The 18422-nt window shown below is 43.5% G+C and overlaps 4 protein-coding genes across 5 annotated transcripts; 3 read left to right on the forward strand and 1 right to left on the reverse strand.

Moving 5' to 3' along the window:
* Positions 1 to 80: 80 nt before the first annotated feature.
* On the reverse strand, positions 81 to 4086 carry LOC124468286 (solute carrier organic anion transporter family member 2B1-like). Its single transcript, XM_047020945.1, has 6 exons — positions 3954 to 4086; positions 2521 to 2630; positions 1458 to 1595; positions 1145 to 1307; positions 719 to 943; positions 81 to 304 (listed from the first exon to the last, which is right to left on the reverse strand). The coding sequence occupies exons 2-6, from the start codon at positions 2575 to 2577 to the stop codon at positions 198 to 200; spliced, it is 690 nt and encodes a 229-aa protein (XP_046876901.1). The 5' UTR covers positions 2578 to 2630; positions 3954 to 4086; the 3' UTR covers positions 81 to 197.
* Positions 4087 to 6387: 2301 nt separating this feature from the next.
* Positions 6388 to 9282, forward strand: LOC124468051 (olfactory receptor 2A12-like). Of its 2 annotated transcripts, XM_047020614.1 has the most exons (4): positions 6388 to 7229; positions 7601 to 7990; positions 8194 to 8420; positions 8658 to 9282. In XM_047020614.1, the coding sequence occupies exons 2-4, from the start codon at positions 7617 to 7619 to the stop codon at positions 9041 to 9043; spliced, it is 987 nt and encodes a 328-aa protein (XP_046876570.1). In that variant the 5' UTR covers positions 6388 to 7229; positions 7601 to 7616; the 3' UTR covers positions 9044 to 9282. The 2 variants fall into 2 exon arrangements, with proteins under 2 accessions (XP_046876570.1, XP_046876569.1); XM_047020613.1 differs by having other exon boundaries at positions 6388 to 7990.
* Positions 9283 to 10815: 1533 nt separating this feature from the next.
* Positions 10816 to 11751, forward strand: LOC124468010 (olfactory receptor 52N4-like). Its single transcript, XM_047020564.1, has one exon. It carries the CDS (start codon positions 10816 to 10818, stop codon positions 11749 to 11751), a length of 936 nt encoding a protein of 311 aa, XP_046876520.1.
* A 4970-nt stretch (positions 11752 to 16721) lies between these two features.
* LOC124468008 (olfactory receptor 52N4-like) lies at positions 16722 to 17657 on the forward strand. Its single transcript, XM_047020559.1, has one exon. It carries the CDS (start codon positions 16722 to 16724, stop codon positions 17655 to 17657), a length of 936 nt encoding a protein of 311 aa, XP_046876515.1.
* Positions 17658 to 18422: the final 765 nt, after the last annotated feature.

Here is an 18422-nt window from a genome sequence, read left to right on the forward strand (position 1 = left end):
TCTCTCTTTTTCTCTCTCTGTTTCCTCTCTCTCTCTCTCTCTCTCTCTCTCTCTCTCTCTCTCTCTCTCTCTCTCTCTCTCTCTCTCCGTCTATCTCTCTCCCCCCTCTCTCCTTCTCTCTTTCCTCCTCTCTCCCTCCCTCACATCAGATCCAGATGAGTGTTTCCAGATGCTCTGTGTGTGGGAAGCTGAGCTTTCTACTCACCATTTGGCAGCTTGTCAAAGTCAACATAAAACCGCAACACAAACGACCCCATCATAAACCCGAAGGCTGGACCGATCGATGTCGCCGCTAATAGAATGCCTGCAGTGAACAAAAGCATCAGACTCATTCAAACGCTTTCATCTTAACAAAACGAAGACCCTCCAATAGTTTTGATATCGATCGTCTGTCATTACATTGCAGAGGCAGAAATAGAAGGCTGTTTTTCCTTTGACCTGTCATTTGGATTATAGAAGATCATCACAAACACATCCACAATCAACACATCCACAAACAACACATCCACAACCACCACAAACACATCCACATCCACAAACAACACATCCACAACCACAAACAACACATCCACAAACAACACATCCACATCCACAAACACCACATCCACAACCGCAACCACATCCACAAACACCACATCCACAACCGCAACCACATCCACAAACACCACATCCACAAACACAAACAACACGTTCCTCGTGCTTTGTGGATTGTCCTGACCCAGATATAGAGGGGAGTTCCTCTTGCTGGCGTAATCGTCGATGTAGGAGATCCCGAAGGGTTGTATAGGCACGGTCCCTATCCCGAGGAGCAGTTGTCCTAGCAACAGGATGGGGAACACGCCCCGCTGACCAGCACTCTCCTGCTGCAGGCAGGTCTGGTTGGACTCTGACGTGGAGAGCACGTGGCTCAGTTGGCAGAGTCCTGAGCTGTTGTCCTTATTAGCTGTTGGACGTGGGAACAAGGAATCAGGGCCGGATGCGTGGGTACCGTGTGTGTTGTTTTGCCTTTTCGTGTGTGTGTGTATCAGGGATCTAGGTTTGTTTTTCAATGTGGGTGGGAAAGCTTTTTTTAAGAACTGAGGATGTGGCCGTTAAATATTATTTCGTATATTTCAAGGTGTGTATGTGTGTGTGCGTTACTTACTGCTAACGCCATCTGTGTACTCGTAGTGTCCGCTGAGGAAGTGAGGCATGGCCATGATCAGTGCGGCCATGCTGGCCACCAGAGCCCCGCCCCCGATGAAGCGAGGCCGATGTACCCTGCTGCCGAAGAAACTCACGAACACGATCAACACTGTGTTCCCCACCTGCCGTCCACCAGGTACACACACACACACACACACACACACTCATCAACATCACATTGGGCAATTACATCAAGGGGATGAAGAAAGGTTCTATCTAGGAACCCACACACAAACATGCATTCACAAACACACAGGTTATGGCGTCCTCACCTCGTTGAAGGCGGCCAGGACGCCAGACTTCTGGCTGGAGAAGCCATAGCGTCTCTCAATGGTGGAGATGGAGCTCTTCAGATAGCCAGACACCAGGAGCTGGGCTAGCTGGAGCAAACCATGACACAGCACAAAGAACTGGTGGGGGAGGGGGGTACAGAGAGAGAGAGAGAGAGAGAGAGAGAGAGAGAGAGAGAGAGAGAGGGGGGGGGGGGGGGGGTACAGAGAGTTTAATTTCTAACAAATCCTGAAATCTAGACTGAGGCCTTCCTGAACTCTGTCTTCAGTGTGTGTAACTCTGGGAACAATACAAGGATGTACCGAAGGAAGACAAACCCTGATGGGAACGCAGAGGAAAAGCTGTCATCAGGGAACAGAAGCTGTTCCAGCTCTTCTGCAGTGTACAGTGTCATGGCGCAAGCAAAAGCTAGCAGGACTTCCTGTCATGTGATCTTAGGACTTCCTGACGATCTGGGTTTGACCAGTAACATAGTGTGGATATGAAGATCCTTGAATGTGATCCATCTGATGGAAGTTTTGCCTGATCTCATGTGCAAGCTGTGTCCTAACTGACCTGGGGGGTATTCCAGAAAGCAGGTTATGCAACATAATCAGGTAAATTAACCCACCAGCTGATTCACAATGTTGCAGCAACCTACTGGCAATGTTGTTACAACGCTGGGTGTCAGCTGGGGAGTTAACTTACCCGGGAAGTTATTACTTTGTCCTGCCTGAGGGTGTCATGGGGTCGTGACTCCAGCAGGCCTGCCTGAGGGTGTCATGGGGTCGTGACTCCAGCAGGCCTGCCTGAGGGTGTCATGGGGTTGTGTCTCCAGCAGGCCTGCCTGAGGGTGTCATGGGGTCGTGACTCCAGCAGGCCTGCCTGAGGGTGTCATGGGGTCGTGACTCCAGCAGGCCTGCCTGAAGGTGTCATGGGGTCGTGACTCCTGCAGGCCTGTCTGAGGGTGTCATGGGGTCGTGACTCCAGGGGGTCGTGACTCCAGCAGGCCTGCCTGAGGGTGTCATGGGGTCGTGACTCCTGTGGGAGGGTGCAGTGGCACACCTTGATGCTGTTGAACAGGCCCCTGCGCCTGGAGTCCTGGGGGTGCTGGGCCACCATGCTGTGTAGCAGTCAACCAATCAGAACCTCGGATGGGACAGGAAGTAGAAAATCTGAAACGCAAACCAGAGTCTCCTGTAAGGGTACATTTTATTGTTCCTCTACTCTGGACTCCAATACAATTGCAATCACTCCAGATCCACAATCATTGTGTCAGTAAAAGCAGGATTAGCAGCATCGCATGTTTAAAAACCCCAGGGTTGCCTGTTAGATTTGAGGCTCACTTCCTGCTGTGTGGTATTGCAGACCAAAGGAAAACAAATCAGATCCAACTTTGTTTGTGCAGCCCTGTTGACAAATGTTGTGACAAAGGGGCTTCACAGAAAGCTCCAGATTAGCACTTCTAACCAAAGAAACCCCTCAAACAAGACAAGACTGGAAGGAATCTTGGGGCGAGCATTTTGCAGTGATGTTTGATTATGGTATCAGCTTTGGTATGAAAACCCATGCATCAACACAGTTATGACAGAGGTTTAAGTTCCTGGAGATCAATTTTCTCTCTGCAGGAGCTGGTCTTACAAAACTGAACAAGCTTGCACACTAAAGAAAAGCATTTTTTTCACAATCTGCTGAGTAAGACAGACAGCTTGGGGTCCTTGCGCATTGTCAGCACGTTTTCACACATGCGTTTGTGTGTGTCCATTGTGAGCGTGTAAAATCTGTGTTTAAATCAGCCTGGGCATTCCTGAACTCTTAGGCAGACTCAGCATCTCTGCGCCAGATTCCTCGGCAGCGTGTGGGGCAGGGAGCTCTCCTTGTGTGGGAAACTTTGTTGTGTAACATCCTGAAAGTAACTGTGATCATCTCCTGAGTCATCCAGCCAGCGAAAGCTGGAGGAGAACAAGCTGTAACCAGAAGCTCTGAAGCACGCAGAGAGAGACAAGCTTGAGACCACAGATTCTACATGCATATGATCTATCATCTGTGGACATCGTAGATACACGATCGATCCTGCTCATGTATACGCTGACATATACATTCTCCACGAGGGGAGTGTGTAGGAGGCACGTTTTAGGGCAGGATGTTCCGCCAGCAGAGATAACAACAGGAGGAGATCGGATCAGTGATCTTTCAGCGCTGGAATGTAAACAGAGTAAGGAACACTTTAGGCTGTAAGCATGGTGGCTGTAAAAGGGCAGTGTAAGGCAAACATCCTCTGGCAGTCTCTCTGCAAGCCTTATCTGAGTGCAAGGGCAATCTGAAGGCTCTGTAAATGAGCTGCACGGGTTACTCATTCACAGGGTGATTGTATAGTATAGAAGGAACACTGGGAGTTGAATCAGAATCATCTGTACAGTGGAGCTGAATGTGCGTGTAGTGGATCAGAATCATGTGTACAGTGGAGCTGAATGTGCGTATAGAGTGGCTGTACTCACTTGGTGGGTTCAGGAGGGCCTACAGCAGTGGTTGTTGTCCAGGCTGGTTCCTATCCAGGCTCCCTCTTCCACTCCTCCTGTTAGTCAGCCGCGTTCTGCGAGATCTGAGTTGGCTGCAGGTTCACGCTCCAGGAGAGGGGGCAGGCCCAGGCTGTAGAACCAGTTGTGTCACAGGGAAGGCGGGAGAGGGAGGGTGGAGCCTGCCTAGCGGGGGCTGGTGTACTGGGGTGGGGGAGTGGGGGAGTGGGGTCCCTCCTCACATGGAGGGGTTAGAGAAGCACAGTCCTCACAGCGCTTGGTCTCAGGCTTGGTCACTTCACCTTAGTGAACCTCAAATATGGTGATACATGCTTGGCGAATTGGTACTGTTGTGTACCCTTTTTAGGGTAGTAATGTGGGTCACTACTGACGGTTCTTTCTAACTAAGGGTCAAATCTCTGTCCTCTGACAACTGGTGGTAGTGACCAGCAGGGAGGGCTGTTGCTTTATCAGCAGAGACAGTCCAACTACTCTTGACATCACAACACTGACTGCAAATCTAGGCCAGCATTTTAGTCAGGCTTCCCGAAATGGAAAGGAATCATGTTTCTTTCGGTTTTGTTCATCACGCTTTCTGAGAAAAGAAGATCATGTGTTGGAGAGGCGAAATACGACCATCTTGTCACTGATACATAGTTTTTACTGTAATAACATGCCAGTGAAAACGTTTGGGTTGGCTTGCAGTCAGACTTCTGGGAGTGCATGTGCAGCGGTGTTAAACTCATCTGCATTGTGTTCTACAGGAACGGCCGAGTCTTCGCTGTCGATGGCAGCAGCCGTTTATTCACAGTTCTTCACAGGTGGGACCTTCGCAGGCTTGCAGTCAGTAAGATGCCACAGGACCTTGCTAACAGACCGGGGAAGGGAAAGGGGTTTCTTCCCCAAGTCTGCAGGGGCACAAAGAGGTTGAAGGTGAAACAGCATGACAATTAAAACAACATATTAATCTGTTGCACAAATCTGGAGCGTTTATTTCCCTCCTCTGTCAAACACAACTTCCCTTCTGAACCATCCTTGCCTCTAAACTCCTGTTACTGAACCTACCCTCCTCTTACAACACTCTAATGACATCACTTCCTTCTCCTTCCTGCTTTGCGTCCTCTCCAAACTGGGGTAGGCCGTATGATCTTTTGATACCACAAGAAATGTTGTCCCATTGTCATGGCTGAACAAACTGTCCTTGTCTTCACCAAGCAGGAACAGAGGAAACTGTTTCATAAGAGCTGGAAAGGGATGTTGCCATATCAACCAAGAGACTAACAGTCCTTTGCTAGAGATTCACTTTGGCAGGAGACAAACATTCCTGCCTTGGGATTCAGAAGAATCATCCTCAGAAACATTCTAACAAGACAATTCAACAAAGAAAACAAGTTATATCTGTATTTGGGGTTGCTGTTACAACAAGGAGTTCCTCGTTTAGACTCATGCACGGTTGTTGTTATCGGTTCTGAACTTCCTATGAATCATCATCCACACAAAATATCCCGTTTTGGACAGGGGGCATCTAATCTCTGTGTTAACTTGTAAATCTTTGTCCGAAAACAATGTAACTGTTTGTCTCTCTTCGTCACAGAACTCTAGGGATTCTGTGATGCCCCCGAACACCTGTTGCATCACTTCCCTAGTCCCCTCAACCGCCTATTAGGATGATACAGGCCCCTGGGAAGCCACCACATGTAATGAGTCCTAATAAACTGAACCTGTACAGCACATATTATCGGCAGGGACACACACTTGTTATCGACAAGGTCCGCTGGGACGCCCCACTTTAACCAAACACTTATTAACAGTTTGAGGGTAATTAATCCACCAGGAATCGCGAAATACACAATGAATATTTCTCAGTCTTGCGTGATAACACTAATTAGGGGCTCTAATGAGATCTCCAGGGTTTTGGACTTTCCCAAACGACTAAGAAGCTCCATGTTGACATGTAAGATACACAACCCCGGCTTGGCCCAGTGATGGACCGTACACCAGCTCTCATATCTCGTAGGCTCAGATCATTTGGTGTAGCATGGGGGTTATTCATTATGTTAGATGTTTGCATTGTGGCATAGCCACTGGGCCATGTGGTATGTGAGCATTGGTTTAGCTCAAATTGCGGCTGACGTGTTGCGTTGGAATGGCGCCACCTGTTGGACGGTCCAGGGTCAATCAGTGAACACAACGACCTCTTCTTGTCCCGGAACACTTCTGGACTGAATAGAGAGAGGGAGATGGAGAGAGAGAGACAGAGAGAGACAGAGAGAGACAGAGAGAGACAGAGAGAGACAGAGAGAGAGAGAGAGAGACAGAGAGAGACAGAGAAAGACAGAGAGAGACAGAGAGAGAGAGAGAGAGAGACAGAGAGAGACAGAGAGAGACAGAGAGAGACAGAGAGAGACTGAGAAAGACAGAGAGAGACAGAGAGAGAGAGAGAGACAGAGAGAGACAGAGAGAGAGCAACAGGCCATAATATGGACTTCAGTGTTCCCCTTGCTCATCCCTCGACAGCTATCCCTTGATATCCTAACATCCCATGAACCTAATTCAATTACTGGTCATTGGTAAGGGGACAAAGCCTTTAAGGCCATGGGGACAACACTACACTACACTACACACACACACACACACACACACACACACACACACACACACACACACACACACACTCAGTACATGATCCACAGTAAATAGCACATAATGTCTATCGTCTATCGGTATCGCCAAAGACAGTGTTGACCATTACAAGACAGAGTCTGGACTGAGGTCTAAATTTCAACAACATATACAGGACAACATACTTATATACAGATAGGCTAGGGTCATTCTTAGTTGTCAGTCTTAGTTCAGGCTATTTTCAGTAGTAAGGTGAATTCAGTATTTTAAATTTTTCTACAGTATATTTATCTTCATATTTTAGAAATTGTAGGATTGTATCTTGAATTGGATTGGGGGGGAAAGGTTAGATTACTGATATTTGAGCTCGGAAACTATCAAGAATTCCAACGTTTCTGTACCTTTACTTGTTACCAATGGCAACGTACCAGAAATCACACATTTATCTGAAAACAACAGACATAATTGTCCAGACAGGGTTCAGAGGTTGATCCTTCTGAAGTTCAGCACTTCTAGTTGAACTACTGCTTTTATCAGAGTAATCCCAGGAGGACAGTATCCTGTGTGGGTGGAAGCAACAGGATGTCATGAGTGTTGGAGAGGCGATGTTGAAGGACGTCTGGACCAGAATGCCAGGTACTGTATATACACACGCTCTCCATCAGCCAGGATTTTAAGTCTGCTCTGAGATCAGAGCAGCTTCATTCCTCACCCCGCCTCAAGGCTCACGGCTAGACTCAGTCGAGGACCTGAAAGGAACACGTCTTCATCTTGTTGGAGTCAGTTCTCTATCGATGTGATTGTTTTTAGAGAATGCATTGTACTTTTTTCATGTAATCTTTAATGCATCGTTACACTTCTTTAAAGTCAGGTGTGAATAGTGAAATGATGTTGGACCTGGAGAGGTTTCTTTCTTAGTGGGGAGTCACTTGGTGGCAGGGAAGGTGTGTGTCTCTCTGAGGCATGAGAGCTCTGAGGAGAGTGTTCCTCCACTGTGTGTTTTACAGGACTGTGCTGCTCACCATGGAGAATGTGTCCTACGTACCTCTGAAGGACCCCATCGTGTTTGAGCTGGAGGGCTTTGAGATCCCCCCAGGTCAGGGCTTGCTGCTCTTCTTCCTGGCCCTCCTCAACTACACCGTGGTGGTTCTGGCCAACGGGGTGGTGGTGGGTGTGATCATCGTCGACAGAGTTCTCCACAGGCCCATGTATATGATGGTGTGTAACCTGGCCAGCTGTGACATGATGGGAGCCACGGCCGTTCTGATCCATCTCATGGTCCACTTCTTGACGGGGAACAACAGCATCTCCTATAACTCGGCCATCGCCCAGGCGTTCACGGTGCACTTTTATGGGGTCTCAGCACAGACTGTTTTGTCTGTCATGGCCTATGACAGGTACAAGACATTCACAGGCATTTCATGTGGGGAAAATGAGTTTAATGATACAGCAATTATCCCTTATGGTAAACAGTACTGTGCAAAAGTCTTAGTTTATAAGTTTACAAGACTAAACTAACACACTAATGCAGAACACCAGGATGGTAGACTGTCGCTCTTTGAGTAATGATGATGCTATTCCGTGGTCTCATCCTCTGCAGGTATCTGGCTGTGTGTCATCCACTGAGGTACCACGCTCTCATGACCCACAGCAAGCTGCTGTTCTCCTGCAGTCTGGCCTGGGCCGTGGCTTTCCTCTGCATCGGTGTCCTGTTCTCCCTGAACGTGGGGGTCCCGCTGTGCGGCACCGTCATCAAGCACGTGTACAGCAGCAACCGCTCTATCCTTGCGCTGTCTTGCGCTCCTACCCCTGCCAACAACATCTACGGTAAATGTCCTCAAACCAGAGCCTTAGGTTTCATTCTACAATAAACACCTGAAAACGGTAACAAGAAATCTGTCCCACCCGTATTAGAAAACAAACATTCATTAGGCCTATTTAATTTATAATAATATATGTTTTTATTTAGCATTTATCAAATATCCTAATAGATGCTTTTTCCATGCAATTGTGGTTTAAGTTGTTGGCCTTTAGAAAAATCTTTTGACTGTGGCTTTGATCCAGGTCTCTGCATGACATGGACCGTGAGTACCGGAACGTTCCTGATCATCGCCTTCTGCTACGTTAAAATTCTGCACGCATGCGTCAAGAGTTCAGCAGACCGAGGCAGCTACAGCAAGGCCTTGCAGACCTGCGCAACTCACCTGGTGATCATCACCTACGTGATCTACGAGCTCGCTGCCGCCATCATCATCCTCAGCCAACGTTTCGACTCCATATCGCAAAACATCAAGAAGTTCTGCGGCATATTATTTATCATTGTTCCCCCTACCATTAACCCCATCATCTACGGCCTGGTCACCAAAGAGCTGCGCACGAGCATCCTTAGGCAGTTCACAAAGCTTTGCTCAACCCACAAAATACAGGATGTCCAGTTGATCACAAAATAGGCTACCTAATGTCGACTAGTTGAATGGCCTGATAGTCAAGTATCTGTGTATTAATGTAGCCTATGTAGTGCCTATTATAATTCTCTAAATGCTTTGTAAACAACAACAGTAATAGTCAATGTCAAAATAGTAATGTGCTGTAGGCCCCATAAATCCTTTTGAGGCATAGCTACATGCAAACTGCCTGAAACGTTTTACTTATTAACTCCCAATGCAAATGTTTGTATAGCAAAGAACACATTGTGTTTGTCATCAAATCACATTAGGAATAAATGGTGTATAGAACATATGCTCTCGTTTGTCCCATAAATTTCCCCTTAAAAATACAGTATTTCCCGTAAAGAGTATATCAAGGGGTAAAACCCTGGTTATCTATACGCACAACCGAAAACTACACAGATATGTACAATATTATGATATATTCAATTAGCAGCATTTAATCCAAAGAGACATTCAAAGGTGAGAGATTTTAACTTGCAACCTCTTGATCTGCAGTGAAATGCTACACAACTAAACCACACAGTTTCCTTCACTCAGGTCTAGGTATATTCTATACACTCTTAGGATTTGTAATTTTAAAACATGGTTGAAATAGAATACTATTACAAAAAATGCCATACATTTTCACTTAATTCTTAGGAGACCCAACCTCTTTCATTAAATGAGTACAGTTCTGTACCTATGAAGAACTAAATTCATATAGTAAACACAATTCTAGTTACATCACTCTGTTGCTGTGCCAACAACATGTCCATTGACAATGACAATACATCACTGTACCGTACAAAACAAACCCATTGAGATGGATTTATCACTTTTGCCTCGGTTATTTCAAGGGAGAGACCACAAGCAAGCAACATGAACGGTTTTAGGAGCAGCGTCGAATGACAGTAGTTTTTATTTTGACATACAAGAGTAACATTGTTAGGGATATTGTTATATTACTTCAGTCATTTGAAGTAATATAACTCATCATTAAATCATTCATTAGTACCACATCCTTACCAAATATTGTTGCTTATTGCTTGAGTTCTAAAAATGTCTGGTCATCTACAACTTTAGAACGGTAAGTTATCTCAGCAATGAATGTAAAATGTTCTTGTGCAGAATGAAGGCCATTTTAATTATTTGAATATATTTTGATTTTGAATTAGCTCGATCACTGCTACATGCATGTTTTTCCCTTAACTTTCTCATCTGTAAGGGATGACAGCTGGAGAACTACACTTACGCCATAGGGTCAGACTGAAGCTACCATGATGACAGGGCAATTTCACAGAAGCTTTGATTTGTTGCCCTTAAACTGGTACCAACAGTTTACAGTTTCTGCAAATATAATTGTTTTAAAATTCATGCTGAAGCAACAGCTAGAATGAGGCTCTTGAAATGTCCTTGTATTCTTGTTTATTATTTTGTCATGAAACATGATCTCAAAATTAATGAAATGAATTATGTTAATATATTATGCTATTTGGAGGTGAGATTATCTTGCAATGAGTAGGCTTCTATGTTCAAGGACGTTTTTATTTTAGTTGAATTTAAGAAATCATATAATTTATTATCATATACTCACCAAATATCACAGCTTGAATTCTTACATTTTTGGGCTATATGCAGAATTGGAATGGTAAGTTATTTCAGCAATAAATGTTACAGTTGCCGATGCATAAGAAGACTTTTATTATGACCACTCTATGTTAAAACTTTGCAAGGTCACTGCAATATTATATATTTTCTTTCTCTTGATCTTTTTCAGCTGTAAGGGATGACAGATGGAGAACTACACTTACAACAGCAACCTGCTTCTCCTGGAAGGGTTACAGGTCACCCAGGAGTCCATGTACCCTGTGTTTCTCTTCTTCCTCTCCTCCTACATCTTCATCATGGCCTCCAACATAGGCATTGTGGTGCTCATCTTCATAGAGAGAGCTCTGCACCAGCCCATGTACTTTCTCTTCTGCAACCTGTCACTAAACGACATCATCGGGAACTCCATCACAATCCCTCGCTTACTGATTGACTTTTGGGCACCTTCATCAGGGCACTACATCACTTATGCTGAGTGTGTGGTCCAGGCCTTTGCAACACATATTTATGGCACCACCTCTCACACCATACTGATGATCATGGCCTTTGACAGGTATGTGGCCATCTGTAACCCCCTACGCTACACCACCATCATGAGCACCAGGATGGTGGTCAAGCTGACTGTGTCAGCCTGGGGTGCAGCTTTCCTCCTGGTTGCCATTCTGCTGGGTTTGACCCTTCGCTTGAACCGCTGCAGGACATTCATATCTAACCCTTATTGTGACAACGCCTCTCTGTTCAAGCTCTCCTGTGAGGACGTCTCCATCAACAACATCTACGGCCTCAGTTTCACCGTAGTTCTGTTCACCTCCTCTATAGGCAGTGTGCTGGTCACCTACACCAAGATCACAGCTGTCTGTCTGATCAATCAGAACAAGTCCCTGAACAGTAAGGCCTTCAGGACATGTGCCACACATCTGGTTATCTACCTTGTCATGCTGTGGTGTAGCTTTGTCATCATTATACTGCATCGCTTTCCTGAGTACTCCTACTACAGGAAGATTGCTGCTCTGCTCTTTCATGTCATCCCTGGCAGCTTGAATCCAGTCATCTATGGGGTCCAATGCAAAGAGATTCGCAAATATATTTTCACCTCCAGGAAAATCTCCCCAGTATTTTGAGAACTATAGAGGTTCTATTATGAAATTATGAAAAAGGCGAGGATATGAACATGATAAGTTAACATGCTTTACAGCCAGTATCTTCATATTGCAAAACATACTAATGAGGCAAATCAGAATGAGAATGGTTTATTCACCATGTAAGTTTACACAGACACTGAATTTACTGTGGCAGGAAGGTGCATATGATAAACCTAATAGAGTACAATAGTCTGACTAATTCTAAGAGCTAAACAATGTAAAATATATATAAATAAATAAGAATGGAGCAACATAGTGCAAATGCTTGTTATAAAAGTAGGTTTGAGTCTTGAGGAGGTAATGTCTTGAATGTCACCCACACCCCCCAAATCCTCCACACCTTTATTTGAAAACATAATCAGGTTGCTTTGCGATGTCTTGTTTTAGGAATTTCAGTGCCCAGTCTGACTTTGTGTTGTTCTGTGCGTCTGAAAAATAAAAGACTTGAACTTGAACTAGGGCAGTTTATTTAACTATGTCCATAAGGTAAAAATATTTGAGCAAAGACAAAAATTGTCATGGGGTGTAAAGTCCTTACATGTTCACTTTGCTAAAGGCCAAACAAACAACTGACATTCCTTTATCTTAATTATTGTATTATTATTATTGCTGAAGATTGCATGGATTAAAAAGTATAACATACATTTTTGGCTTCTTGTTTAAATGTAAGGCTAAAGTAATTCTGCTACCTACATAGCAGGCTGAAACTGACTAAAATACAGCTGACCACGTATGAAAAATTACCCCCCTGACCTGTGCAGTTAGTTCTGCAGCAAGTCATTAGGTGGCGCTGCATGAAGTTAAACACAATTATTTGCAGTTTTAGCTAGCTAGTCTAGCCATCTCCCGGAAGCTAACTTACCAGCTCACTAAAACCATGAAACAGTGTACAGCAAACAGGCCAGAATCACAGCTGTAGCTACCTGTTTTTCCTGCAATATCGCCACCATGGTCTGCATTTATTGCAAGTTGTAGTTATCTATGTAGGTAACAAAATGAGTCTTACTTTTCGCCAAGTGGGTACTGCAAACTCGACAAGACTTGACTGCTCCAGCCACATGATCAACAACACCATTACACCGTGTAGGCTCTGTTGGGGCCTGAGATAAAACACCATTACACTGTGTAGGCTCTGTTGGGGCCTGAGATAATATGGAGATATCTGCTCTTTTCTGGCAAAAGTTACAGAGGGGATACATATTATATCAGGCAATTTTTTCGCTGTAACTTTAGCTAGAAAAGAGCAGACATCTCCATATTATCTCAGGTTGTTCATTGTGACCAAAAGAACATAGAAAATAAATTCTAAACATGATGTATGGAAGCAAATCAGTGACACAATGTTTTGAATTTTAAACGGCATTGAATACTTCATATTTAAATTTAAACAACACCCAATTCACATATGTATATATATTTCAATGTAAAAAAAAATTCTGATCCGAAAATTCAAGGCTTGGAAATTCAGGTTGCTCAAATTCAAGCCCAAAATATTTGAGCTAAACAATTTCGAGCCAAAAAAATTCAAGCCTATCAAATTCAAGCCGAAAAATTAGGAACGTAAACATTTTGAGCCAAATTTTCTCAAGAGTCTATGAAATTTGAGTAAAATAAATCAGATTGCAACATCCGGGATACCAAGGATATGTAGAGCAATCGAGCAATAGAGAAAATAAAACGCATTATGGCTACCAGGGAAAACAACCATGACCTCAGTGAGTCCGATGTGATTAAATCTTGCATTGAGGCTCGATTGCTCTACCTATCCTTGCGATCCCGGATGTTGCAATCAGAATTTTGTTTTGGCTCTAATCTTTTTGGCTGGTATTTTTTAAGCTCAACATTTTTCATCTTGAATTGAAAGCTCAAATTTTTTAAGATGTAACTTTCTTAAATCTACTTTTTTTTGGCTAGATTGAGCAACCTGAATTGTATTTTACGTTGAAATATATTCATATGAAGATTTTGTGTTATTTAAATTTCAATATTAAGTATTCAATGCCTTTTAAAATTCAATACATACATTTCATACAAATATTGCATTGAGGCGCGATTGCTTTTCCTATCCTTGGTGTACCGGATGTTTGTTATGGAAGAATTCGAGTGGCACTGTGTAGATCTGGGTCAAGGGCTATGGTTTCAATACAATTTATTTAGATTATACAACTACATATGATTAAACAAAACTTTGCTGATCAGTCTCAACGAAGGAGGTGCTATCCACACAGGTCGTTTGTAAGAGTGATCCAGAACATTTAAAAAACACAACCTTATATACACTTCAGATCAAATGGCATTCTATAAAGTCAATCAATCATTGTAGCAAACTCTGTGATTGGTTCACTCAACTTAGTGACAGTTTGAAACAATACCATCTCCATATCACTTGTCTCACAGTTCCGTGATGTGGCATTTCTCTCCAGGGCGGTAGATAATAAAGCCACGGGAGTTGACCAGTCAAATGGTCAACTGTCCTTTGTGTGACCATCTTCAAACAAGAAACAGGACACTGTCCTTCTCTTGCACCCATCCCCCGGACCCAACTAAGACCCTCTGGATCTTAGTTAGGCATCTTAAAACAACACCATAAATACCTTACACAATCTGAGTGTCCCTTCCACAGAGTAAACCACATCACAGAACCTCAGTTTCTGACTATAACAAAGGAACTTACTTTTTACCGCTTAAAGAAACATAGATATTGTGACTATGTCAAAAATTGCCATTATATGTTGCAATCTGAATTTTTCTGAATCTTATTTCCTCAGCTTGAATTTGACAGGCTCGATTTTTTGGGGATGGAATTTTTAGAGCTCAAATCAAATGACTCGTTTAGAAATAACTGTTGTAACTGACAAAACCAAAATACCCCCCACGATCTCTCAATCACCCTGGGATCTACGACAGTGACCCCTTCATCCTCTAACAGGAACCTCGGGGATGAAGAGCTCTCCCTCACAGCCCACATTGCTGCGGTCTCCTGGTCGTGTAGATTCACCCTTAAAACATCTGGAAGATCAGGAGATACCTGTCTGAGCATTCCACCTAGCTGCTAGTCCAAGCACTGGTCCTCTCAAAGTTCAACTACTGCAACTAGCTGCTCGCCGGTCTTCCAGCATGCGCAACCCGCCCTCTCCAGAGGATTCATAATATGGCAGCCCGCCTGGTCTTCAATCTACCCGGACGCTCCCATGTTACCCCACTCCTCATCTCCCTCCACTGGCTTCCCATCATGGCCTGTATCAGATTCAAGACCCTGGTACTGACCTTCCGAGCGGTGAACGGGACTGCACCCGACTACATCAAGTCTATGCTCCAGCCTTACAACCCCACCTGCCACCTACGGTCCTCTTCTGACAACCGTCTGGTGGTCCCACCGCTCAAGAGTGCCCGGTCCCAACACAAGCTCTTCTCCTGTCTGGCACCTCAATGGTGGAATCAATTCCCCACTTCCATCAGAGACACTGACTGTCTCCCCACCTTCAAGAAAAGGCTCAAGACACACTTGTCACGGGAATACAACGGTACTTAGGAATGATTGGCTGGACCTGATGTCTCCTCCTGATGTCTCCTCAAGGATGACTCTTATTGAGAGACTCTTGTTGGTTAGTTGTAACTGACCTAAAACTATTGTACTTGCCGTCTAATATATTTTTGTTGCTTGCTTTTTTCCACAGGTATACCCTTGCACTTTTTTGAGTTTCATGTTGTTAAATTGTTTAATTGTAACTTGTTCAACTACTTGCTATTATGGTTCTTCCCTTTGGGACTTATTTAGTTTTCACCATGTATGCTTCATGTTTTGGCTACCCGCAATGTTTGGGACTATCTCGTTGTTATGATCAGTGACCTATGCACTTTTGTAAATCTCTCTTTTGGAAGTCGCTTTGGATAAAAGCGTCTGCTAAAAGCGTAAATGTAATGTAATACTCTGTGGGAAAATGTAATATCTTTCGACCTGGTTAGTGTGTTACATAGTGATCATTGGCCCCTCAGAGGGCTGTGACCGAGGCAACCTGACTTGTCTCCGAGTAGCTGACAGCATTTGACTCAATAAAAGGTGTTTCTGTTCCAGACATACTGGGATGTGCATCTGAAGAGGCGTCCAGCACAGACAGGAGCTCCACCGTCTCTCTGACAGTGGTTTGTATATTATAAGATGATAGAATGTATCCTAATCAAAATATGTTTATGTTGCTGTAAACTAATGTTTAAGAATACTTAAAATATGTCATGCACAGGATTGTAAATTATTTCTTAATAGGTGGGCTTGCCATAGGCTCAGACTTATTTATTTGAATATATTTTTACTTTGAATTAGCTCGATCACTGCTACACGCATGTTTTTCCCTTAACTTTCTCATCTGTAAGGGATGACAGATGGAGAACTACACTTACGCCACAGGGTCAAACTGAAGCTACCATGATGACAGGGCAATTTCACAAAAGCTTTGATTTGTTGCCCTTAAACTGGCACCAACAGTTTACAGTTTCTGCAAATATAACTGTTTCATGCTGTTTCAAAATTCATGCTGAAGCAACAGCTAGAATGAGGCTCTTGAAATGTCCTTGTATTCTTGTTTATTATTTTGTCATGAAACATGATCTCAAATTTAATTAAATCATCTATTTTAATATATTACGCTATTTGGAGGTGAGATTATCTTGCAATGAGTAGGCTACTATGTTCAAGGACGTTTTTATTTTAGTTGAATTTAAGAAATCATATAATTTATTATCATATACTCACCAAATATCACGGCTTGAATTCTTACATTTTTGGGCTATCTGCAGAATCGGAATGGTAAGTTATTTCAGCAATAAATGTTACAGTTGCCGATGCATAAGAAGACTTTTATTATGACCACTCTATGTTAAAACTTTGCAAGGTCACTGCAATATTATATATTTTCTTTCTCTTGATCTTTTTCAGCTGTAAGGGATGACAGATGGAGAACTACACTTTCAACAGCAACCTGCTTCTCCTGGAAGGGTTACAGGTCACCCAGGAGTCCATGTACCCTGTGTTTCTCTTCTTCCTCTCCTCCTACATCTTCATCATGGCCTCCAACATAGGCATTGTGGTGCTCATCTTCATAGAGAGAGCTCTGCACCAGCCCATGTACTTTCTCTTCTGCAACCTGTCACTAAACGACATCATCGGGAACACCATCACAATCCCTCGCTTACTGATTGACTTTTGGGAACCTTCATCAGTGCACTACATCACTTATGCTGAGTGTGTGGTCCAGGCCTTTGCAACACATATTTATGGCACCACCTCTCACACCATACTGATGATCATGGCCTTTGACAGGTATGTAGCCATCTGTAACCCCCTACGCTACACCACCATCATGAGCACCAGGATGGTGGTCAAGCTGACTGTGTTAGCCTGGGGTGCAGCTTTCCTCCTGGTTGCCATTCTGCTGGGTTTGACCCTTCGCTTGAACCGCTGCAGGACATTCATATCTAACCCTTATTGTGACAACGCCTCTCTGTTCAAGCTCTCCTGTGAGGACGTCTCCATCAACAACATCTACGGCCTCAGTTTCACCGTAGTTCTGTTCACCTCCTCTATAGGCAGTGTGCTGGTCACCTACACCAAGATCACAGCTGTCTGTCTGATCAATCAGAACAAGTCCCTGAACAGTAAGGCCTTCAGGACATGTGCCACACATCTGGTTATCTACCTTGTCATGCTGTGGTGTAGCTTTGTCATCATTATACTGCATCGCTTTCCTGAGTACTCCTACTACAGGAAGATTGCTGCTCTGCTCTTTCATGTCATCCCTGGCAGCTTGAATCCAGTCATCTATGGGGTCCAATGCAAAGAGATTCGCAAATATATTTTCACCTCCAGGAAAATCTCCCCAGTATTTTGAGAACTATAGAGGTTCTATTATGAAATTATGAAAAAGGCGAGGATATGAACATGATAAGTTAACATGCTTTACAGCCAGTATCTTCATATTGCAAAACATACTAATGAGGCAAATCAGAATGAGAATGGTTTATTCACCATGTAAGTTTACACAGACACTGAATTTACTGTGGCAGGAAGGTGCATATGATAAACCTAATAGAGTACAATAGTCTGACTAATTCTAAGAGCTAAACAATGTAAAATATATATAAATAAATAAGAATGGAGCAACATAGTGCAAATGCTTGTTATAAAAGTAGGTTTGAGTCTTGAGGAGGTAATGTCTTGAATGTCACCCACACCCCCCAAATCCTCCACACCTTTATTTGAAAACATAATCAGGTTGCTTTGCGATGTCTTGTTTTAGGAATTTCAGTGCCCAGTCTGACTTTGTGTTGTTCTGTGCGTCTGAAAAATAAAAGACTTGAACTTGAACTAGGGCAGTTTATTTAACTATGTCCATAAGGTAAAAATATTTGAGCAAAGACAAAAATTGTCATGGGGTGTAAAGTCCTTACATGTTCACTTTGCTAAAGGCCAAACAAACAACTGACATTCCTTTATCTTAATTATTGTATTATTATTATTGCTGAAGATTGCATGGATTAAAAAGTATAACATACATTTTTGGCTTCTTGTTTAAATGTAAGGCTAAAGTAATTCTGCTACCTACATAGCAGGCTGAAACTGACTAAAATACAGCTGACCACGTATGAAAAATTAC

The sequence above is a fragment of the Hypomesus transpacificus genome, chromosome 5 (genome assembly GCF_021917145.1).
Source record: "Hypomesus transpacificus isolate Combined female chromosome 5, fHypTra1, whole genome shotgun sequence".
Lineage (NCBI taxonomy): Eukaryota > Metazoa > Chordata > Actinopteri > Osmeriformes > Osmeridae > Hypomesus > Hypomesus transpacificus.

Bases quoted from the DNA above. Each gene is read 5' to 3' on its own strand.
- LOC124468286 (XM_047020945.1), bottom strand. From the start codon at position 2,577: ATGGTGGCCCAGCACCCCCAGGACTCCAGGCGCAGGGGCCTGTTCAAC. The intron at 1,308-1,457 runs GTGAGGACGCCA...GGTGGACGGCAG, and splicing joins TCCTGGCCGCCTTCAACGAG to GTGGGGAACACAGTGTTGAT. The intron at 305-718 runs GTCAGGACAATC...TGTTCACTGCAG, and splicing joins GAACTCCCCTCTATATCTGG to GCATTCTATTAGCGGCGACA.
- LOC124468051 (XM_047020613.1), top strand. From the start codon at position 7,557: ATGAGAGCTCTGAGGAGAGTGTTCCTCCACTGTGTGTTTTACAGGACT. The intron at 7,991-8,193 runs GTACAAGACATT...CATCCTCTGCAG, and splicing joins TCTGTCATGGCCTATGACAG to GTATCTGGCTGTGTGTCATC. The intron at 8,421-8,657 runs GTAAATGTCCTC...GCTTTGATCCAG, and splicing joins CCCTGCCAACAACATCTACG to GTCTCTGCATGACATGGACC.
- LOC124468010 (XM_047020564.1), top strand. From the start codon at position 10,816: ATGGAGAACTACACTTACAACAGCAACCTGCTTCTCCTGGAAGGGTTA.
- LOC124468008 (XM_047020559.1), top strand. From the start codon at position 16,722: ATGGAGAACTACACTTTCAACAGCAACCTGCTTCTCCTGGAAGGGTTA.